This window comes from Oncorhynchus mykiss, chromosome 3 (assembly GCF_057628025.1).
Source record: "Oncorhynchus mykiss isolate SJ-2025 chromosome 3, ASM5762802v1, whole genome shotgun sequence".
NCBI classification, from domain to species: Eukaryota; Metazoa; Chordata; class Actinopteri; order Salmoniformes; family Salmonidae; genus Oncorhynchus; species Oncorhynchus mykiss.
The window spans coordinates 17,614,078-17,637,500 of NC_143024.1; the positions used below are offsets into that span (position 1 = coordinate 17,614,078).

Consider the following 23,423-nt stretch of genomic DNA (forward strand, 5'->3'; position numbering starts at 1 on the left):
CGTCCAGCTGGCGACCGAAGTCAGCTTGCAGGCGCCCGGCCCGCCACAAGGAGTCGCTAGAGCGCGATAGGACGAGGAAATCCCAGCCGGCCAAACCCTCCCCTAACCCGGACGACGCTGGGCCAATTGTGCGCCGCCTCATGGGTCTCCCGGTCACGGCCGACTGTGATACAGCCTGGGATCGAATCCGTCGATGCAGTGCCATAGACCGCTGCGCCACTTGGGAGGCCTTCAACACATTTCTAAGGGGTGATGGGTAGGGCTATGTCATTACAATGATAGAGTTGGGTGTAAAAGTATTTTTAAGCTGAAGGTTTAAAACCAGTTCCAAACCAGTTCACCCATTGTTGATAAGGTTGGTTTGGAGTTATAGGTCAGAGGTTAGGGGTTAAGGTTGGATACCAACCTGGCGTTGTTATAGTCAGGGGTCAGGAGCTACGCACCCTGTAGTTTAGCGTTGGTGTCATCAGCCTTGGCCAGGATGAGTAGAGGAGCAGCGTGTTGTTCCATGTTACGGAGATCACTGGAGTTCTGAACCACCATCAGCACCAGCATACACGCATAGTTATAGGTCACCGCCTTCCGGGCCTTGGCCTCCCCGTGTCCGTCCTTGCTGTGGTGCTGCAGCAGCGTAACCAGACAGGAGAGGTTGTTCTCCAGGCTGAAGACGTGGGCCACAGCGCTCCTCCCAGTCTGTGTGAAGGTGATGAGGTAGAGGGCATGGAGCATGCTCAGTACCTCCGCACTGTCCCCCTCCTCTAGCCCCACCCCTCCCTCCCCACCGGCAGTCACGTGACTCATCAGCTCAGACACACTCTGGAGGGCATGCAGCGCCTGCATCAGCCACACCCCCAAACCCTCTTCACCCAATCCGGGGCCCGAGAACCCGCCGTCGCCCCCAGTGACCATAGGCTCCTCTCCCTCAACCTCGGCGACGGTTGCTAGGAGGCGGAGCAGCAGGTTGGTAGGCGTGGGATGGGCCAGCATGAACAGCAGTCCTGATTGGGTGAGAGACAGAAAGTGCAGGACTTCCCTGACTGCGTGAGTGACACCTGTATGCCCTGCCGCCACTGCTGCTGACAACACCACCGCCGAGCTCTCCAGGAAGTGACATGCATGCATGTACCTGTGGGGTGGGGGGGAGAGTTATTAGTACAAATGACTGTGTGTGTGTGTGTGTGTGTGTGTGTGTGTGTGTGTTCTGTGTTGTACCTACCTGTACAGTGTAGGGTAGGGGTCGTCTCTCTCCTGTGGACCAGTAATGCGTGCGGTTGTAGGGAAGGCCTTTCCAGGGGGCTGGACCATGGTGTGGGGGGCGGTCTCTAGAAGGTGATGTAACTCTTCTAGAACTCCAGCCAACCTATCCAGCTCAGCCTCGCTGACAGGGGAGGGGCCTAATGATGTCTCCTCTTCCATGGCTATGTCAGGCTCCTCCCCCTCATCCTGAAAAAAAAACACTAATAATTATTATATATTTTTTATATATATTTTTTACCTTTATTTAACTAGGCAAGTCAGTTAAGAACAAATTCATATTTTCAATGACGGCCTAGGAGTGGGTTAACTGCCTGTTCAGGGGCAGAAAGACAGATTTGTACCTTGTCAGCTCGGGGATTCGAACTTGCAACTAGTCCAACGCTCTACCCACTAGGCTATCCTGCCGCCCCATATACTGATATACTGTAGTAATTATATGGACAGTAGAACCTCAGTCATAGAAACCCCAGAGTTCCACACTGAACTGGGAACTGGTTATGAAATGGGAAACTTGATCAGACCCTGTTCTTAAAACGCAGATCTCCAGTCAGTGTGTGCTTACCTGCAGAGGCTCGCTCCAGGCTGCCGCTGTCCTCTGCAGGTCAGTCATAACCTCATAGGCGTGGCCTTTCTGCAGAATGGCGTTGCCCGCGGTTACCACCCGCACGGTTTCCTCCCCCAGGAACAGCTGCACCAGCCGCTGCGGAGAGGGGGGGACACAACCTCAGTTAGAAACACACGCAGCCTCTCTATTATAAGGTCTTCATGTGTACCGTATGTCTATGGCCCCTCTCACCTGGTATCCACTCCTCTCTATCTCCCCGTCCTGTAGGAAGGCCTCCACGCCAGCGGGGGCACTGGTCAGAGCATCCAGAGCCCTCAGGATACACAGCTTCAGTGTGGACGACACATGGTCCACCTGGAGCAGCTCCAGTAGGAGCTCCAGGGCTCCCTCGTGCAGCAGCGCAGTGAGGCCCTGTGGGCACTCGGCCAAGCAGGAAGCCAGCTTAGCTCCAGCTTTCAGCTGCCTGAGGTTTAGAGCAATGGGTTGGGTCAGAGCTATCTCCATGCTAAGACCCTGGAGAGCCCATTGGACCAGAGCTCCAATAGGCCCCTCCCATTCCCCCTGTCCAATCAGAAAGCCCAGCCCTCTAGCGAGCAGCCCTGATGCCTGCTCTAGGGCCGTGACCCAGCGGGAGTCACGGTCCTCTCCTATCCCAGCCAGGAGCTCTCTCATCTGGGCAACAATCTCAGCGTCTGCCCCTTCTCCACCTCCAGGCCCCTCTGGACCAACACACACAGCCCCCCTAGCCCTCTCCAGCTGGGAGTCGAAGCGGGTCTTGTAGGGAGGGGTGAAGTAGAGCAGTGGGCGTAGCTCTCTTTCATAGGGGTCGTACTGGACTGGGGGCACAGAGGCCAGGTCTTCAGGGGTATAGTCAATGTCAAAACTGGGCAGCTTAAAACTCCCATTGTCCAAGTCATCCTCATCACTACTGATCTCCTCATAACCATCACCTGGAGAGAGGAGGGAGGGTGAGGGAGGGAGGGAAAAATATTGTAAAACAACAAAAACAAAAACACAGCAAAAGAAAAGGCCTCACTCACAACACTCGCATAAGTGCTAAAACATTAATAACATTAATTACAGTTCACTCAACCAATGTTAGAGAACCACAGCAGACAGGCACAGTTAGTTTGTCATGCAAGGGGATCTGATACTACAGCAGCAACCGCCATGGCTCTAAGCCTTATGATTACAGCTGGTTAGGCTGGTTATAACAGCACTGAGCAGGGTGTAGGGGTCTGAGCAGGGTGTAGGGGTCTGAGCAGGGTGTAGGGTGGAGGGGTCTGAGCAGGGTGTAGGGGTCTGAGCAGGGTGTAGGTGGAGGGGTCTGAGCAGGGTGTAGGGGTCTGAGCAGGGTGTAGGGGTCTGAGCAGGGTGTAGGGGTCTGGGCAGGGTGGAGGGGTCTGGGCAGGGTGTAGGGTTGAGGGGTCTGAGCAGGGTGTAGGGTGTAGGGGTCTGAGCAGGGAGAAGGGGTCTGAGCAGGGTGGAAGAGTCTGAGCAGGGTGGAGGGTGGAGGGGTCTGAGCAGGGTGGAGGGGTCCGAGCAGGGTGGAGGGGTCCGAGCAGGGTGGAGGGTTGAGGGGTTCAAGAAGGGTGTAGGATTGAGGGGTCTTAGAAGGGTGTAGGGGTCTGAGCAGGGTGTAGGGTTGAGGGGTATGAGCAGGGTGTAGGGTTGAGGTGTATGAGCAGGGTGTAGGATTAGGGGTCTGAGCAGGGTGTAGGGTTGAGGGATCTGAGCGGGGTGTAGGGTTGAGGGGTCTGAGCAGGGTGTAGGGTTGAGGGATCTGAGCAGGGTGTAGGGTTGAGGGGTCTGAGCAGGGTGTAGGGTTGAGGGGTCTGAACAGGGTAGGGTTGAGGGGTCTGAGAAGGGTGTAGGGTTGAGGGGTTTGAGAAGGGTGTAGGGTTGAGGGGTCTGAGCAGCATGCCGAGGCACATACAAGCTGTCTGTCCGGCCGTCACACAGGAGCCCCCCTACCTTCCTCCATCTCTTCCTCCTCCTCACCCTCCTCCTCTTCCTCCTCCTCATCCTCAGGGGCGCTACACTCTGTACGTGCATCGTCCTCTTCTTCCGGCTCCTCATCCTCTTCCTCCTCCCCCTCTTCCTCAGGCTCGGCGTCTGAGTAGGGTTCGTCGGCAGGCAGTGAGCTGCGCTCAGGTGAGACCGCCTCCAGGTAGTCCTCCCCTCTTTCAGTCGGCTCCGCCTTGGCCACTCCAACTGAGACAGTCACCATGGACACCACAGTCGGTTATCAAGGCAACCAAAGAGGGCATCAGGTATACACGGATACAAGCTTGCACAAATACATGGAAACGTTTCTTTTGGCAAGGTTAGCTAGTTGAATATACAGTATGAAATCTGTCCCTGTGAGATGAACATAGAGACGTAGAGAAGTGTGTGTGTTACCGGTCACTGGGACCGGCTCCTCATCATCATCATCTGGTGGGGGCGGTCCAGGAGGGGTGCGGGGGCCTCTGGGAGCTGGTCTGGGGGGACTGCCATTATACTGCTCCTCCTTATCCCACTCTGAGACACACACACAGTTGAGTCCACCTTGTGTTTTCCTTTTTGCCATGGAAAATATGATAGTATTGTGATAGTGGTATCCTGGCAACCCTACTATGAGTCTTTACTCACCTTGTTTGATGATCCTCTTGAGGCCCGTCTGTTGTTGGGGGGGTGGGGGAGGGGGAGGTGGGGGAGAGTCCCGGTCGTGACCATGTGACCTTTCTGCTGTACCGTACACTGCCACCGTTAGACTGGTGTACCATCCACGCAGCACCAGACCATCTGTGTTCACCTACACAACACACACACTCACCATTACAAACACACAGCGACACACACAATACAGTTCACCTGTAGAGAGAACAGTGACCTTTCTACAGACAGAGGGGGAAGGAGTCTTTACCTTTCCATTGGGCCTGAAAACGATGGACTTGTTTTCGTCATATTCAAAACTGTGAGGGCGAGACAGTGAGAAAAAGAGACAGAATTATCACATTTCCATTAGTAGTGGAGCAGGCTACAGTAGAGGGGCTGGTGTACTGCAAGTTCTCTCTCAGGTGAACAACGGCCTGTGAGCACTTGACTAACATTAGGTTGTGCCTGTGTTGTCGGTTGGAATGATCGATGTGGCATTCTGGGTTCGATATTCTGTTGTGTGTGATACTGCAGGTGCAGCAACAGGGCTAAGTGTCTGGCGACCCGTCTCGGAGTGAACAAGGACTAAGACAGTAGTCACAGATTGGTCTCTGCCCTGACAGCTTCTACAGGTGAGACTTGAGCTCTCAAATACTTTTATAGACACATTCTGGGAAGTGGAAAAAAAGGGAGGGGTGGGTAGAGAGAAATAGACAGATACTGGGAGGGCAGGAGCAACAGAGAGAGACAGAGGAAGAGGTAGAGAGAGAGGGATACAGACAGAGAGAGGAAGAGGTAGAGAGAGAGGGATACAGACAGAGAGAGACAGAGGTAGAGAGAGAGGTATACAGACAGAGAGAGTCAGAGGTAGAGAGAGAGGGATACAGAGCTTGAGAGAAGTAGAGGTATAGTTGAGAACCACTCTTTGGAAACAAGTGCTTTAATGAATACTTTTAAGTGCTATCCTCTGGGTCCACATTGTACATTTCTGTTGTATATGTCTTTTACACAAACACATTAAATTCAAATAGAATGTACAAAGTGTTACTGACCTGCCCAGTCTGTGGAAGCAGGCGCTGCTGGGTTTAGTGAGGTTGTTAAAGAAAAGCTCCAGCTGGAAGGAATGAGGTGATGTCTCCCTGGAAACACAGACAGGAACAGGATATGACATCACCACTCAGCCCCCCTTTCAGCCACATGAGAGATCCTGTCTGTCCGGCTACGATTACCTCACAAATCACCCAACTACCCCGGTGAGAATGAAGCCAAACTGAACATGACAGCTCTGGGGCCTCATTTATCAATTAATTGTTTTATTTTACCTTTATTTAACTAGGCAAGTCAGTTAAGAACAAATTCTTATTTACAATGACGGCCTAGGAACAGTGGGTTAACTGGCTGTTCAGGGGCAGAACGACAGATTTGTACCTTGTCAGCTCGGGGGTTTGAACTTGTCCAACGCTCTAACCACTAGGCTACCCTGCCGCCCCAAATCAATATTGAGTAGAAACTTCTATAAAATACTTCTTACGAACGGAATTTAGAATGTTCGTAAACATAGAAAAAGTGTGATTTATCAAACAATCCTACGAGCTTCATGCATACACCGGAAGGAGATAATCGTTGATAAATACCAAATGTTCTCAGCCTCAGTGCTCGTGCACGACCTTGGCTATTTGCATTTTGCAATGCCCCCAATGAATCATACATGGTCAAAATCATCCCTTTAAAGCTCGTGGGGAATATACCACACCGTACCAGGATATACAACGTCGCAACCAAAGAAAGCTAAGAAAATAGTAGGTACTAGTGTCAGAGATTGAGTACAACCAAAAGGTTTTATTTATCTCTTTCAGTTGTGGCTTGACCAGTAAAACCATTAAGACAATGAGTTGCGTTAGCAATGGCAAATCTACATCAAATGAGTAGACAACAGTCAGGATTAAGCCATCCATCCTCAACAGCTCCTTCCTGTAGGCGTATAGGCCAACACATTCAGCAGCGTCTTCTGCCCATCACATAAATGATCACCTGCACATTAAGAGTGGAAGCCTTTTCTGTCCACATAGTTCAACTCGTTTTAGGATGGTGCTTTTATGGCGATGTGGGTGCCGTCTATTGCTCCGTTCGTATTTGGGAACCCATTGATGGCAAAGAAACCCCTCTTGACTTCAACCTGTTGGGCGACGGTGTAAGGAAATTGTACGTTACAGTTTGTTTTACTGATGAATGCATCCAAACTGTCTCATCGAAGCTGTGAGATGCACCGGAATGCCTTTTTAAGGTAAGTCTTAAGTCCTCACAAAAATTCTAGAAGATTGGCTCATCAGATATAATTTCCCCAAACTTTCTGAGAAGGATCATACTACTGCACAGATCCTACTGCTGTTGGAGCTACGAACACAAGCATTTCACTACACCTGCAATAACATCTGTTAAATATGTGTAAAATTTGATCAACCTCTCATTCAATTTCCCATTATTTAAAGTCTTTTATCATATTTCAACAATGGTTTCACTTTCACACGTGCCTCTAACTTTGGGCTCCCGAGTTGCGCAGCGGTCTAGGGCACTGCATCTCAGTGCAAGAGGCATCCCTACAGTCCCTGGTTCAAATCACATCCTGCCGTGATTGGGCGTCCCATAGGGTGGCGCACAATTGGCCCAGCATCGTCTGGGTTTGGCCGGGGTAGGCCGTCATTGTAAATAAGAATTTGTCCTTAACTGACTTGCCTAGTTAAATAAAGTTTAAATAAATGTAACAAATGACTGTACTTTATGTGAATTATTATAGTAACAAATGCACTGGTGGTCAAATGATATTCCTGTCAAGATATGTTACATGAATTCACAATGGAAATACTCCATCACAATTTCAACATATATTTCCCCCCATTTTACGCTTGACAGTTCACTTACACCTCGATCACACAGACAGCGTCATTGCATTTTGGTACACTAGAAGTACATTCATTTCCAATGGAATGCTGCGTTTGCCTTGCAGAATTGCGTTACAGTCTGTTCTATGTGGTGCATACATTGGATTTTTTGAATTTATGCATCAAATTGTATGGTAGACGGTTTGACATTAATGGTAGCAGAAGGTGAATGTTGAACTCACGCTCATACCATTTTGCGCAATGAGGCTGTAGGTGTGATCAAGGCATTATTCCACCACTTGGCACTGTGTGAGCACTGTCATGGCAAATGTTCATATTGATAAATCGCACACTTTGAGTGGAAAGGATCCCACACATGGTTTAAGCACATATTTGTGCCTATGCATGATTGTTTGAGGCCCCTGAAGTTCCCCTCATACACATCCCAGTCTCAGATGTCACATGCACATAGCTAGTAGTATATATTTATTTAGCTCTCCCTTATACACCTTGAATGATGGTTTCTTACCCGAATGCCCGGTTGTCTGGCAGGCTGGTGTGTGCTTTAATTCCAGGGGGAATGACGCGCACCTCTGTGATCAGGACCCCACACGGGAACCGCACCACATCCACATTGGTCAGCTACAGACAGAACACATTTTAATAATTTCACTGTAAGGCCTACCACATCCGTTGTATTCAGCGTATGTGAACAATAAAATGTGATTCGATTTTTATTTAGACCATGTTAGTGCACAACAAAAACAGTCAGCACTTTTTGTGCCATACAAAAACAAAACTGGGAATTTCGTGTATTCATCTGCAGACAGTAACTGTATGCTATATCTGTTAAGATGAACAGTCGGAAAACTGTCCGTGTAACGTAAACAGTGTGAGTCGCTAACTAGCAAGTAAACATACACGTTAGCTGTGTGAGTAGCAAGCGGGTAAACAATCTGCGCACACGCCGTTGCCGACTGTCCCGTTATGGCTAGCTAGTTTCGTGTATCCCTATTCCCGCTGCAACTGTAGAAGAGACCACTGAATATAAGAACCCGTAACCTACTTAAAAACATAATACTTTTTTAGGAAACAATGCATCACACTTAGTTTAGAAGGACGATTTAGTTATTATGCAAGGTGGCCACCGTGTTAGCATTAGCCTAGGGGAACGTGTGATGAAGTCGTAGTTAGCTAGCTAACTGGAATCTCAGCAAAGTACACTCCTGGGATAAAATAGCAAGTGCTATTAACAGATTTAGCTACCTCTGCACTTTGATGTTTGAACGTATCCAGAAAAAGTAGCTCCGTTAAAGTGTCACCCGCCATGTTTTTCTGTTTTCACTTGGGGTAAACTTCCGGATCTAGCCACAACGGTTTCCGGGTTTTAAAACCCGACGGCAAGCTGTAAAGACAGACCCCGAATCAGTTTAAATCTAACTTTTTTCTAATGTGTAAAAATGCAAACTGATCTGATATCGGTGCATATTGGAGAGTTCATCCAACGTTATTCAGGCTTCTGCCAATGGCACTCTCATAATAAGTTATTAAAGATGCCGTAATAAAACAGGCAGTAGCCTGACTTTGACTATTTGATATATGTGTTTTACAATAGCCTAAAAGAAAACAATGGATCTACATATTTTTCATCAGTGTTTATTTGTAAATAGGCCTTATAAACTTTATTGTAATGATTTCACTTATTTGCCACGATTGGCTGGTCTCAATATTTTCTCAGCAGTAGCAGAAATGCATAAAACAACATTATGTTACATTACATTGTTTTCAATAACATTTCCCACTGCAGCCTATATGTCAATTGCAGCATTTGGAAATAGCCTATGCACTCGTCTACTCATGAATAGAGATAAAAACTAGGCAATGATCAGTTTGTAGGCTAGTATATGAGATTGTTGTTCTTCTCATGTATGTTGTTCAGGTCGGGCGGATTGGTTTGTCGCGATGCCGTGCCACGTCCCTGTTTGAAAGCACCAATGAGGACAGCACTCAGAAGAGAGGGGGTATATTCATTACGGACACCGTTAACAGGTTAAGAACCAAACGGAAGCAAACAGAGGAAACAAGAGTTTCTATTGGACAAATGCAGGTAGGCCCTTGTCCGTTTCGTCCCGTTTGCTTCCGTTTAAGAAGCGCTATGCAACGGAATAGGCGTAATGAATACGCCCCATGCAGGTAGCTACCTGGGTCACGTGGTCCGCAGCGCACACAGGTAGGTGCATCACAAAAAGGGAACATTCAGCCATTACACTGCGATGAGGTGTGCCGGAGATTTTGCATAGATTATCAAGCAATCAAGAAGTCACTAAAAATATCTGGAATTGCTGAGCACACCTTTGCGCATAGGTGTCTGGGTGTGGGTGGCTGGATTCTTTGGGTTCTATACTGTTCTGGGGGTGTAGCTATAGGTTCTTTTCTATTACTTTGGGTGTAATTAGAGTAGTTTCTTTTTGTATTTATCCTGAAAATGACGGCTCAGGTAGACTACCTGGCGGTGTTGTTCACGACCACATCTGGCGCGAGCGGAGACCTCTTGGGTTCGGACGAGACGGAGCTCGAGCAGTTGGTGTGGCAGCTCGTGGACTTGAAGAACAAAAAGGTCATCTTTAAAACATTTTCCTTTCTTTATCAAGATAATAGGATAATGACTATTATTATTTTTTCAGGAGGAGCTAGATGAGGTAATCTATAGAAAGACAAAATATTCATTCAACATTCAACCAGATTGCTCTCTGCGTCAATGTGCCCTATTTGGTTTAAAATACACTACCTTTCTTCTGTTTATGAGGTCTAATGACAAAACTGATCATAAGTGTGCCATAAATCGGCTACTCCATTATGCATATTAAAGTGTGTTTTTTAAGTGTACAGAAGTGTGTTTTCTCTCTGGTCCAGTTGGGAAAGGTGAATGAGGTGTTAATAAGGCCTGAGCACTCGGACCTTACAGAAGATTGTCTGGGGGAGAGAGAGGACAGCGAGGAGTCTGTCTCTACAGTCACAGGCTTGGAGAACGCGATAAACCAGGTACAGACGGTATCTGTTGGCTCGTGATTTTTTATGAAATACATTTTTGAACTGATCATATTCTGCTTTACCATCCATTCCTCCTTCACTTGAAATCAGGGGCACCGATGCATTGATTGGAGTTTTATAACAATTGATTGTTTATTTAGGCCTTGATCCTGGGATATCTAATTATAATTGGCTAATAATGAATCATCGTTTTCGATCCCTGTAGATTTGATGGCATTTCACTTGACAGCCTGAGGGACAGTTGTAAAAGTCCATTGAGTGATGAGGAGGTGTGGATCTTGAGAGCTTAGTAGTGCAAATGACCACTAAATTTGCATAATGAGGCTTATACAACTAGCAGCAATTAAAGTGCATGTTCTCTGAAACCAAAAATATAAACCATACATAGACAAAAGACAATAGATAGACATACACACACAAACATCGATGACATCACCTCACAAATCGTTTCCAGCCACTTGAAAGTAACAACAAGCCATTCAAGTTGGACTTTATCACAAGCAGTAATTTGTAAGCCTATATTTGGATGTTTTTGTAAATATTTTCTCTTCATGGTAATACTTTCCATTAAGGTAGACTCAGTTTAAATAGTCTATAAACAGCATTAATAGGTTGTTTATTAGTCAGTAGGAAACAGTTATAACTCATTGGATGAAATTGTGTACTGTGGTCAACGTTATGGCGCTTGCTGAATAATGAGATTATAAATGGCTGCATTGTTATTCATCATCACCAGAATAATGATCACATTTTTAACCAATAAAATGTTAGTGGATTTTCAATATTACCAGTGAGTTGTTCTGTAATTGTTTATTACAGATGTATTATCTGATCTTGATTTAAAGAGTTTACATTGTAGCTGTTCTCTTCCTATGTTTTAAACAGTTCCATCTGAGATTGACCAATGAGGTGAACAGCTTAGGCGCGGGCACGTCAGTGTGTGTGTGTACGGACGGGCAGCTCCACATTCGCCAGGTTCTCCACCCCGAAGCTGCGGGCAAGGTAAGGGTACAGGCTGGCAGGGCGGGGAGCACAATTACCTCCAGCAGAAGCGTATGGTGTTCACAGAACCATAAAGAAATGTGTTATGTCAGCTCTTTTGTCAAGATCCTGCTCTACATGATGTTGAAATGGGAGGTTGTCTTGACATATTGTCTTGGCTTTGTTTGAACATGAACGCGCACACACACACACACACCACACACACACACACACACACACACACACACACACACACCGTTCTCCTATTACATCTTGAGTCCCCCCCCCTCACATCTAGTATGATGTACAGACCCATGGGGAACCTAACTTTATTGACATGAGTAAATATGTAAATGAGGGTAGTAAACAGACAGCGTAGCTCCTGATACGACCCAACACCTAACAGCTGTCAATGGTAGGCTGCACATATTCTCTTCCTCCTCTCTACTGTTTAATCAATAACAATATGGTCAGAACGTTTTTAAAGGAACATACTACAGTTTATTTGGTCCGTGCAAGACTCAAACTCTGGTGATCCAAGCACATGCCACATTCAGTTCCCCTGGGTTAATGTATGGGCACACACTGGTTGAATCAACGTTGTTTCCACGTCATTTCAATAGAATTACGTTGAACCAACTTGGAATAGACGTTGAATTGACGTCTGTGCCCAGTTTGTAATGTCTGCAGTTGTCTTCCTCGGCAGAACCTGGCACTGCCAGAATGTTTCAACTCCTTTTTTGACCTGAGGAAAGAGTTCAGGAAGCACTTCCCCTCTGTAGACACCAAGAGCCTGGAGGTGCAGTACATGGCAGAATGTATCCTTACAACTGAGAAACACAGCAAAGACACTCCCAGCAAAGACACTCACTGCAAAGACACTCACAGCAATGACACTCACAGCAACGACACTCACAGCAAAGACACTCACAGCAATGACACTCACAGCAAAGACACTCACAGCAATGACACTCACAGCAAAGACACTCACAGCAATGACACTCACAGCAATGACACTCACAGCAAAGACACTCACAGCAAAGACACTCACAGCAATGACACTCACAGCAAGGACACTCACAGCAAGGACACTCACAGCAATGACACTCACAGCAATGACACTCACAGCAATGACACTCACAGCAAAGACACTCACAGCAATGACACTCACAGCAATGACACTCACAGCAATGACACTCACAGCAAAGACACGCACAGCAACGACACTCACAGCAATGGCACTCACAGCAAAGACACTCACAGCAAAGACACTCACAGCAATGACACTCATAGCAAAGACACTCACAGCAATGACACTCACAGCAATGACACTCACAGCAAAGACACTCACAGCAAAGACACACAGCAATGACACTCACAGCAAAGACACTCACAGCAAAGACACTCACAGCAAAGACACTCACAGCAATGACACTCACAGCAAAGACACTCACAGCAAAGACACTCACAGCAAAGACACTCACAGCAAAGACACTCACAGCAATGACACTCACAGCAAGGACACTCACAGCAAAGACACTCACAGCAATGACACTCACAGCAATGACACTCACAGCAATGACACGCACAGCAAAGACACGCACAGCAACGACACTCACAGCAATGGCACTCACAGCAAAGACACAGCAAAGACACTCACAGCAAAGACACTCACAGCAATGACACTCACAGCAAAGACACTCACAGCAATGACACTCACAGCAACGACACTCACAGCAAAGACAAGCACAGCAACGACACTCACAGCAATGACACTCACAGCAATGACACTCACAGCAAAGACACTCACAGCAAAGACACTCACAGCAATGACACTCACAGCAAAGACACTCACAGCAAAGACACTCACTGCAAAGACACTCACAGCAATGACACTCACAGCAACGACACTCACAGCAAAGACACTCACAGCAATGACACTCACAGCAATGACACTCACAGCAAAGACACTCACAGCAATGACACTCACAGCAAAGACACTTACAGCAATGACACTCACAGCAAAGACACTCACAGCAAAGACACTCACAGCAATGACACTCACAGCAATGACACTCACAGCAAAGACACTCACAGCAAAGACACTCACAGCAATGACACTCACAGCAAAGACACTCACAGCAAAGACACTCACAGCAAAGACACTCACAGCAATGACACTCACAGCAATGACACTCACAGCAAAGACACTCACAGCAATGACACTTGGTTCATTTTACAGCTTTGCATGAACCCTGCTTCTGTAGTGTAGCTTCATGCCGTCAGTGCATGTGGGTGTGTGTGTGTGTGCTCGCTAACACGTGTGCGTGGTTGTGAGAGAGAGAGAGCACTAAAGTGTGTGTGATACTGACACACTCCCATGGGGGAGGTGTCTGCAGGCCTCAGGGTGTTGGCTGTGGGACTAGAGGTTTTGAAATGCAAATAGAGACACAATTGACGTGTCTCACTGTAGCTCCAAGAGGAACATGCTGTGTGTTGAGCCAACAGGACCAGCCCTACACACCTACCAGGAAGCAGACCTAACACACACACACATGCACACACACTTTGCTCGCTCCTCTCCTGTAGTTTTCTCCTTGACCACGGTTTCCTCAGCTCTCAGTGTAACTGTGGAGCCAGTAGCCATATTGGAGCCGCCGACCGTACTGGATCCAACGGCTGTGTTGGATCCGACGGCCATGTTGTCACCGGTCACAGCAGCACTGCAGGTCCAGACCATGGCCAACATCGTTCTAGCCCTGCTATTGGAACCCTTATGTGAGTGACACACTAACTTACACAAACTCTGACTTTTCTCACAATGTTGTCGTTGTTGCTTATCTTTGACTTCTGCTCTGGTCTTCTGTTTGTTGTAGGTCACACATTCTCAAACCCAGAGAGAGTCACTGAGAAGTTTGAAAGTGGCACTTGGTAATTAGACTTGTTAAAATAGATTAGCAGTAAGGTAGATGATAAGACACTATTCATTGGTGTTCTTACATAGTTGGATGGAGCAGGTGAGTGATTTGATGCTAACTGGTGTGTGTGTGTCTGTGTGTGTAGCAGTAAGATGGAGCGTGTGTGTGACAACACAGTGATCAGAGCGAGGGGGTTGCCGTGGCAGTCATCTGACCAGGACATCGCTCGCTTCTTCAGAGGACTCAACATTGCCAAGTATGTGTGTTCATTGTCTAGTGGTGTGTTGTGTTTGACTCATTGCTGTTAGGATGGTGTGTAGTGTATTGAAATTATTTTAATAGCTGTAATGCTGTGTGTTGTCCAGAGGTGGTGCTGCGTTGTGTCTGAACGCCCAGGGTCGGAGGAACGGAGAGGCTATGGTCCGCTTCATCAGTGAAGAGCACAGAGACATGGCCCTGCAGAGACACAAACACCACATGGGCAACAGATACATAGAGGTAATCTGTTAATAACCTATTATCAACCTATTACTAACCCTAACCCTAACCATCGATACATAGAGGTCATCTGTTAATAACCTATTATCAACCTATTACTAACCCTCACCCTAACCATCGATACATAGAGGTAATCTGTTAATAACCTATTATCAACCTATTACTAACCCAAAACCCTAACCATCGATACATAGAGGTCATCTGTTAATAACCTATTACTAACCCTAACCAATGGTACATAGACATAACCTGTTAATAACCTATTACTAACCCTAACCATCGATACATAGAGGTAACCTGTTAATAACCTATTATCAACCTATTACTAACCCTAACCAACGGTACATAGAGGTAACTTGTTAATAACCTATTACTAACCCTAACCAACTGTACATAGAGGTAACCTGTTAATAACCTATTATCAACCTATTACTAACCCTAACCATCGATACATAGAGGTAACCTGTTAATAACCTATTACTAACCCTAACCATCGATACATAGAGGTCATCTGTTAATAACCTATTACTAACCCTAACCAATGGTACATAGACATAACCTGTTAATAACCTATTACTAACCCTAACCAACTGTACATAGAGGTAACCTGTTAATAACCTATTATCAACCTATTACTAACCCTAACCAACGGTACATAGAGGTAACTTGTTAATAACCTATTACTAACCCTAACCAACTGTACATAGAGGTAACCTGTTAATAACCTATTATCAACCTATTACTAATCCTAACCAACGGTACATAGAGGTAACCTGTTAATAACCTATTATCAACCTTTTACTAACCCTAACTCTAACCAACGGTACACAGAGGTGACCTGTTAATAACCTATAATCAACCTTTTACTAACCCTAACACTAACCAACGATACATAGGGGTAACCTGTTAATAACCTATTATCAACCTTTTACTAATCCTAACCAACGGTACATAGAGGTGACCTGTTAATAACCTATAATCAACCTTTTACTAACCCTAACACTAACCAACGATACATAGAGGTAACCTGTTAATAACCTATTATCAACCTATTACTAACCCTCACCCTAACCAACGATACATAGAGGTGACCTGTTAATAACCTATTATCAACCTTTTACTAACCCTAACACTAACCACCGATACATAGAGGTAACCTGTTAATAACCTATTATCAACCTATTACTAACCCTCACCCTAACCAACGATACATAGAGGTGACCTGTTAATAACCTGTTATCAACCTTTTACTAACCCTCACCCTAACCAACGATACATAGAGGTGACCTGTTAATAACCTGTTATCAACCTTTTACTAACTCTATCTATGGTGTGGCTCAGATACTAACAACACCAGTATATAAGTAAACATAACCTGTAAATAACAGCTGGAGCACAAAGAGCAGGAGTTAATGCCATGTCTTTTCTGCTGCAGGTGTACAAGGCAACAGGAGAGGACTTCCTTAAGATAGCAGGCGGTACCTCCAGTGAGGTGGCGTTGTTTCTGTCTCGCGAGGACCAGGTGATTGTCAGGATGAGAGGTCTTCCCTTCACCGCCACACCTGACCAGGTGCTGGCCTTCTTCTCCCAGGGGGAGGGGCCTAAAGAGGCGTGTCCTGTCAGTGGTGACAAGGATGGCATCCTATTTGTGCGTTTCCCTGATGGAAGGCCGACAGGCGACGCCTTTGTCCTATTCGCCAGTGAGGAGCATGCTCAGTGCGCTCTCAGGAAACACAAAGACATCCTGGGAAAGAGATACATTGAGCTGTTCAAGAGCACCGCCGCCGAGGTGCAACAGGTATGAAGAGGGGGAGGGTTTGTCTGTCTGTTAAGGTGGGACAGGTATGAAGAGGGGGAGGGTTTGTCTGTCTGTTAAGGTGCAACAGGTATGAAGAGGGGGAGGGTTTGTCTGTCTGTTAAGGTACAACAGGTATGAAGAGGGGGAGGGTTTGTCTGTCTGTTAAGGTGGGACAGGTATGAAGAGGGGAAGGGTTTGTCTGTCTGTTAAGGTGTAACAGGTATGAAGAGGGGGAGGGTTTGTCTGTCTGTTAAGGTACAACAGGTATGAAGAGGGGGAGGGTTTGTCTGTCTGTTAAGGTGTAACAGGTATGAAGAGGGGGAGGGTTTGTCTGTCTGTTAAGGTGTAACAGGTATGAAGAGGGGGAGGGTTTGTCTGTCTGTTAAGGTACAACAGGTATGAAGAGGGGAAGGGTTTGTCTGTCTGTTAAGGTGTAACAGGTATGAAGAGGGGGAGGGTTTGTCTGTCTGTTAAGGTGGGACAGGTATGAAGAGGGGGAGGGTTTGTCTGTCTGTTAAGGTACAACAGGTATGAAGAGGGGGAGGGTTTGTCTGTCTGTTAAGGTGGGACAGGTATGAAGAGGGGGAGGGTTTGTCTGTCTGTTAAGGTGCAACAGGTATGAAGAGGGGGAGGGTTTGTCTGTCTGTTAAGGTGCAACAGGTATGAAGAGGGGGAGGGTTTGTCTGTCTGTTAAGGTACAACAAGTATGAAGAGGGGGAGGGTTTGTCTGTCTGTTAAGGTGGGACAGGTATGAAGAGGGGAAGGGTTTGTCTGTCTGTTAAGGTGTAACAGGTATGAAGAGGGGGAGGGTTTGTCTGTCTGTTAAGGTACAGCAGGTATGAAGGGGGGGAGGGTTTGTCTGTCTGTTAAGGTGTAACAGGTATGAAGAGGGGGAGGGTTTGTCTGTCTGTTAAGGTGTAACAGGTATGAAGAGGGGGAGGGTTTGTCTGTCTGTTAAGGTACAACAGGTATGAAGAGGGGAAGGGTTTGTCTGTCTGTTAAGGTGTAACAGGTATGAAGAGGGGGAGGGTTTGTCTGTCTGTTAAGGTGGGACAGGTATGAAGAGGGGGAGGGTTTGTCTGTCTGTTAAGGTACAACAGGTATGAAGAGGGGGAGGGTTTGTCTGTCTGTTAAGGTGGGACAGGTATGAAGAGGGGGAGGGTTTGTCTGTCTGTTAAGGTGCAACAGGTATGAAGAGGGGGAGGGTTTGTCTGTCTGTTAAGGTGCAACAGGTATGAAGAGGGGGAGGGTTTGTCTGTCTGTTAAGGTGCAACAGGTATGAAGAGGGGGAGGGTTTGTCTGTCTGTTAAGGTGCAACAGGTATGAAGAGGGGGAGGGTTTGTCTGTCTGTTGAGGTGCAACAGGTATGAAGAGGGGGAGGGTTTGTCTGTCTGTTAAGGTGTAACAGGTATGAAGAGGGGGAGGGTTTGTCTGTCTGTTAAGGTGCAACAGGTATGAAGAGGGGGAGGGTTTGTCTGTCTGTTAAGGTACAACAGGTATGAAGAGGGGGAGGGTTTGTCTGTCTGTTAAGGTGCAACAGGTATGAAGAGGGGGAGGGTTTGTCTGTCTGTTAAGGTACAACAAGTATGAAGAGGGGGAGGGTTTGTCTGTCTGTTAAGGTGGGACAGGTATGAAGAGGGGAAGGGTTTGTCTGTCTGTTAAGGTGTAACAGGTATGAAGAGGGGGAGGGTTTGTCTGTCTGTTAAGGTACAACAGGTATGAAGAGGGGGAGGGTTTGTCTGTCTGTTAAGGTGTAACAGGTATGAAGAGGGGGAGGGTTTGTCTGTCTGTTAAGGTGTAACAGGTATGAAGAGGGGGAGGGTTTGTCTGTCTGTTAAGGTACAACAGGTATGAAGAGGGGAAGGGTTTGTCTGTCTGTTAAGGTGTAACAGGTATGAAGAGGGGGAGGGTTTGTCTGTCTGTTAAGGTACAACAGGTATGAAGAGGGGAAGGGTTTGTCTGTCTGTTAAGGATTAACAGGTATGAAGAGGGGGAGGGTTTGTCTGTCTGTTAAGGTGGGACAGGTATGAAGAGGGGGAGGGTTTGTCTGTCTGTTAAGGTACAACAGGTATGAAGAGGGGGAGGGTTTGTCTGTCTGTTAAGGTGGGACAGGTATGAAGAGGGGGAGGGTTTGTCTGTCTGTTAAGGTGCAACAGGTATGAAGAGGGGGAGGGTTTGTCTGTCTGTTAAGGTGCAACAGGTATGAAGAGGGGGAGGGTTTGTCTGTCTGTTAAGGTACAACAAGTATGAAGAGGGGGAGGGTTTGTCTGTCTGTTAAGGTGGGACAGGTATGAAGAGGGGAAGGGTTTGTCTGTCTGTTAAGGTGTAACAGGTATGAAGAGGGGGAGGGTTTGTCTGTCTGTTAAGGTGTAACAGGTATGAAGAGGGGGAGGGTTTGTCTGTCTGTTAAGGTACAACAGGTATGAAGAGGGGAAGGGTTTGTCTGTCTGTTAAGGTGTAACAGGTATGAAGAGGGGGAGCGTTTGTCTGTCTGTTAAGGTGGGACAGGTATGAAGAGGGGGAGGGTTTGTCTGTCTGTTAAGGTACAACAGGTATGAAGAGGGGGAGGGTTTGTCTGTCTGTTAAGGTGGGACAGGTATGAAGAGGGGGAGGGTTTGTCTGTCTGTTAAGGTGCAACAGGTATGAAGAGGGGGAGGGTTTGTCTGTCTGTTAAGGTGCAACAGGTATGAAGAGGGGGAGGGTTTGTCTGTCTGTTAAGGTGCAACAGGTATGAAGAGGGGGAGGGTTTGTCTGTCTGTTAAGGTGCAACAGGTATGAAGAGGGGGAGGGTTTGTCTGTCTGTTGAGGTGCAACAGGTATGAAGAGGGGGAGGGTTTGTCTGTCTGTTAAGGTGTAACAGGTATGAAGAGGGGGAGGGTTTGTCTGTCTGTTAAGGTGCAACAGGTATGAAGAGGGGGAGGGTTTGTCTGTCTGTTAAGGTACAACAGGTATGAAGAGGGGGAGGGTTTGTCTGTCTGTTAAGGTGCAACAGGTATGAAGAGGGGGAGGGTTTGTCTGTCTGTTAAGGTACAACAAGTATGAAGAGGGGGAGGGTTTGTCTGTCTGTTAAGGTGGGACAGGTATGAAGAGGGGAAGGGTTTGTCTGTCTGTTAAGGTGTAACAGGTATGAAGAGGGGGAGGGTTTGTCTGTCTGTTAAGGTACAACAGGTATGAAGAGGGGGAGGGTTTGTCTGTCTGTTAAGGTGTAACAGGTATGAAGAGGGGGAGGGTTTGTCTGTCTGTTAAGGTGTAACAGGTATGAAACGGGGGAGGGTTTGTCTGTCTGTTAAGGTACAACAGGTATGAAGAGGGGAAGGGTTTGTCTGTCTGTTAAGGTGTAACAGGTATGAAGAGGGGGAGGGTTTGTCTGTCTGTTAAGGTACAACAGGTATGAAGAGGGGAAGGGTTTGTCTGTCTGTTAAGGATTAACAGGTATGAAGAGGGGGAGGGTTTGTCTGTCTGTTAAGGTGGGACAGGTATGAAGAGGGGGAGGGTTTGTCTGTCTGTTAAGGTACAACAGGTATGAAGAGGGGGAGGGTTTGTCTGTCTGTTAAGGTGGGACAGGTATGAAGAGGGGGAGGGTTTGTCTGTCTGTTAAGGTGCAACAGGTATGAAGAGGGGGAGGGTTAGTCTGTCTGTTAAGGTGCAACAGGTATGAAGAGGGGGAGGGTTTGTCTGTCTGTTAAGGTGCAACAGGTATGAAGAGGGGGAGGGTTTGTCTGTCTGTTAAGGTACAACAGGTATGAAGAGGGGGAGGGTTTGTCTGTCTGTTAAGGTGCAACAGGTATGAAGAGGGGGAGGGTTTGTCTGTCTGTTAAGGTACAACAAGTATGAAGAGGGGGAGGGTTTGTCTGTCTGTTAAGGTGGGACAGGTATGAAGAGGGGAAGGGTTTGTCTGTCTGTTAAGGTGTAACAGGTATGAAGAGGGGGAGGGTTTGTCTGTCTGTTAAGGTACAACAGGTATGAAGAGGGGGAGGGTTTGTCTGTCTGTTAAGGTGTAACAGGTATGAAGAGGGGGAGGGTTTGTCTGTCTGTTAAGGTGTAACAGGTATGAAGAGGGGGAGGGTTTGTCTGTCTGTTAAGGTACAACAGGTATGAAGAGGGGAAGGGTTTGTCTGTCTGTTAAGGTGTAACAGGTATGAAGAGGGGGAGGGTTTGTCTGTCTGTTAAGGTACAACAGGTATGAAGAGGGGAAGGGTTTGTCTGTCTGTTAAGGATTAACAGGTATGAAGAGGGGGAGGGTTTGTCTGTCTGTTAAGGTGGGACAGGTATGAAGAGGGGGAGGGTTTGTCTGTCTGTTAAGGTACAACAGGTATGAAGAGGGGGAGGGTTTGTCTGTCTGTTAAGGTGGGACAGGTATGAAGAGGGGGAGGGTTTGTCTGTCTGTTAAGGTGCAACAGGTATGAAGAGGGGGAGGGTTTGTCTGTCTGTTAAGGTGCAACAGGTATGAAGAGGGGGAGGGTTTGTCTGTCTGTTAAGGTACAACAAGTATGAAGAGGGGGAGGGTTTGTCTGTCTGTTAAGGTGGGACAGGTATGAAGAGGGGAAGGGTTTGTCTGTCTGTTAAGGTGTAACAGGTATGAAGAGGGGGAGGGTTTGTCTGTCTGTTAAGGTACAACAGGTATGAAGAGGGGGAGGGTTTGTCTGTCTGTTAAGGTGTAACAGGTATGAAGAGGGGGAGGGTTTGTCTGTCTGTTAAGGTGTAACAGGTATGAAGAGGGGGAGGGTTTGTCTGTCTGTTAAGGTACAACAGGTATGAAGAGGGGAAGGGTTTGTCTGTCTGTTAAGGTGTAACAGGTATGAAGAGGGGGAGCGTTTGTCTGTCTGTTAAGGTGGGACAGGTATGAAGAGGGGGAGGGTTTGTCTGTCTGTTAAGGTACAACAGGTATGAAGAGGGGGAGGGTTTGTCTGTCTGTTAAGGTGTAACAGGTATGAAGAGGGGGAGGGTTTGTCTGTCTGTTAAGGTGGGACAGGTATGAAGAGGGGAAGGGTTTGTCTGTCTGTTAAGGTGTAACAGGTATGAAGAGGGGGAGGGTTTGTCTGTCTGTTAAGGTACAACAGGTATGAAGAGGGGGAGGGTTTGTCTGTCTGTTAAGGTGTAACAGGTATGAAGAGGGGGAGGGTTTGTCTGTCTGTTAAGGTGTAACAGGTATGAAGAGGGGGAGGGTTTGTCTGTCTGTTAAGGTACAACAGGTATGAAGAGGGGAAGGGTTTGTCTGTCTGTTAAGGTGTAACAGGTATGAAGAGGGGGAGCGTTTGTCTGTCTGTTAAGGTGGGACAGGTATGAAGAGGGGGAGGGTTTGTCTGTCTGTTAAGGTACAACAGGTATGAAGAGGGGGAGGGTTTGTCTGTCTGTTAAGGTGGGACAGGTATGAAGAGGGGGAGGGTTTGTCTGTCTGTTAAGGTGCAACAGGTATGAAGAGGGGGAGGGTTTGCCTGTCTGTTAAGGTGCAACAGGTATGAAGAGGGGGAGGGTTTGTCTGTCTGTTAAGGTGCAACAGGTATGAAGAGGGGGAGGGTTTGTCTGTCTGTTAAGGTGCAACAGGTATGAAGAGGGGGAGGGTTTGTCTGTCTGTTGAGGTGCAACAGGTATGAAGAGGGGGAGGGTTTGTCTGTCTGTTAAGGTGCAACAGGTATGAAGAGGGGGAGGGTTTGTCTGTCTGTTAAGGTACAACAGGTATGAAGAGGGGGAGGGTTTGTCTGTCTGTTAAGGTGCAACAGGTATGAAGAGGGGGAGGGTTTGTCTGTCTGTTAAGGTACAACAAGTATGAAGAGGGGGAGGGTTTGTCTGTCTGTTAAGGTGGGACAGGTATGAAGAGGGGAAGGGTTTGTCTGTCTGTTAAGGTGTAACAGGTATGAAGAGGGGGAGGGTTTGTCTGTCTGTTAAGGTACAACAGGTATGAAGAGGGGGAGGGTTTGTCTGTCTGTTAAGGTGTAACAGGTATGAAGAGGGGGAGGGTTTGTCTGTCTGTTAAGGTGTAACAGGTATGAAGAGGGGGAGGGTTTGTCTGTCTGTTAAGGTACAACAGGTATGAAGAGGGGAAGGGTTTGTCTGTCTGTTAAGGTGTAACAGGTATGAAGAGGGGGAGGGTTTGTCTGTCTGTTAAGGTACAACAGGTATGAAGAGGGGAAGGGTTTGTCTGTCTGTTAAGGATTAACAGGTATGAAGAGGGGGAGGGTTTGTCTGTCTGTTAAGGTGGGACAGGTATGAAGAGGGGGAGGGTTTGTCTGTCTGTTAAGGTACAACAGGTATGAAGAGGGGGAGGGTTTGTCTGTCTGTTAAGGTGGGACAGGTATGAAGAGGGGGAGGGTTTGTCTGTCTGTTAAGGTGCAACAGGTATGAAGAGGGGGAGGGTTTGTCTGTCTGTTAAGGTGCAACAGGTATGAAGAGGGGGAGGGTTTGTCTGTCTGTTAAGGTGCAACAGGTATGAAGAGGGGGAGGGTTTGTCTGTCTGTTAAGGTGCAACAGGTATGAAGAGGGGGAGGGTTTGTCTGTCTGTTGAGGTGCAACAGGTATGAAGAGGGGGAGGGTTTGTCTGTCTGTTAAGGTGTAACAGGTATGAAGAGGGGGAGGGTTTGTCTGTCTGTTAAGGTGCAACAGGTATGAAGAGGGGGAGGGTTTGTCTGTCTGTTAAGGTACAACAGGTATGAAGAGGGGGAGGGTTTGTCTGTCTGTTAAGGTGCAACAGGTATGAAGAGGGGGAGGGTTTGTCTGTCTGTTAAGGTACAACAAGTATGAAGAGGGGGAGGGTTTGTCTGTCTGTTAAGGTGGGACAGGTATGAAGAGGGGAAGGGTTTGTCTGTCTGTTAAGGTGTAACAGGTATGAAGAGGGGGAG

At 47.2% G+C, this 23,423-nt stretch overlaps 2 protein-coding genes across 10 annotated transcripts in view; one reads left to right on the forward strand and one right to left on the reverse strand.

Annotated features, from left to right (window-relative positions):
• Positions 1–8,730, reverse strand: part of LOC110507893 (protein virilizer homolog) — a 37,720-nt gene extending 28,990 nt beyond the window's left edge. For 2 of the 5 annotated variants that reach the window (XM_090222726.1, XM_036967024.2), the window contains exons 1-11: positions 8,608–8,721; positions 7,871–7,983; positions 5,515–5,601; positions 4,731–4,779; positions 4,457–4,619; positions 4,226–4,345; positions 3,797–4,036; positions 2,054–2,772; positions 1,820–1,957; positions 1,217–1,443; positions 444–1,126 (exon numbers count right to left, since the gene is read on the reverse strand). In XM_090222726.1, the coding sequence (XP_090078852.1) occupies positions 444–1,126; positions 1,217–1,443; positions 1,820–1,957; positions 2,054–2,772; positions 3,797–4,036; positions 4,226–4,345; positions 4,457–4,619; positions 4,731–4,779; positions 5,515–5,601; positions 7,871–7,983; positions 8,608–8,670 (2,602 nt within the window). In that variant the 5' untranslated portion in view covers positions 8,671–8,721. Of the gene's footprint in view, positions 1–443; positions 1,127–1,216; positions 1,444–1,819; positions 1,958–2,053; positions 2,773–3,796; positions 4,037–4,225; positions 4,346–4,456; positions 4,620–4,730; positions 4,780–5,514; positions 5,602–7,870; positions 7,984–8,607 lie in introns of all 5 variants that reach the window. The other 3 variants (XM_090222717.1, XM_036967033.2, XM_036967015.2) reach the window with 2 other exon arrangements.
• Positions 8,731–9,558: 828 nt separating this feature from the next.
• Positions 9,559–23,423, forward strand: part of LOC110508031 (epithelial splicing regulatory protein 1) — a 27,621-nt gene continuing 13,756 nt past the window's right edge. For all 5 annotated transcript variants that reach the window (XM_090222891.1, XM_090222909.1, XM_090222878.1 and 2 more), the window contains exons 1-9: positions 9,559–9,958; positions 10,255–10,383; positions 11,278–11,394; positions 12,080–12,191; positions 13,990–14,151; positions 14,250–14,304; positions 14,437–14,547; positions 14,657–14,789; positions 16,225–16,587. In XM_090222891.1, coding sequence (XP_090079017.1) covers positions 9,827–9,958; positions 10,255–10,383; positions 11,278–11,394; positions 12,080–12,191; positions 13,990–14,151; positions 14,250–14,304; positions 14,437–14,547; positions 14,657–14,789; positions 16,225–16,587 — 1,314 coding nt within the window. In that variant the 5' untranslated portion in view covers positions 9,559–9,826. The remainder of the gene's footprint in view (positions 9,959–10,254; positions 10,384–11,277; positions 11,395–12,079; positions 12,192–13,989; positions 14,152–14,249; positions 14,305–14,436; positions 14,548–14,656; positions 14,790–16,224; positions 16,588–23,423) is intronic.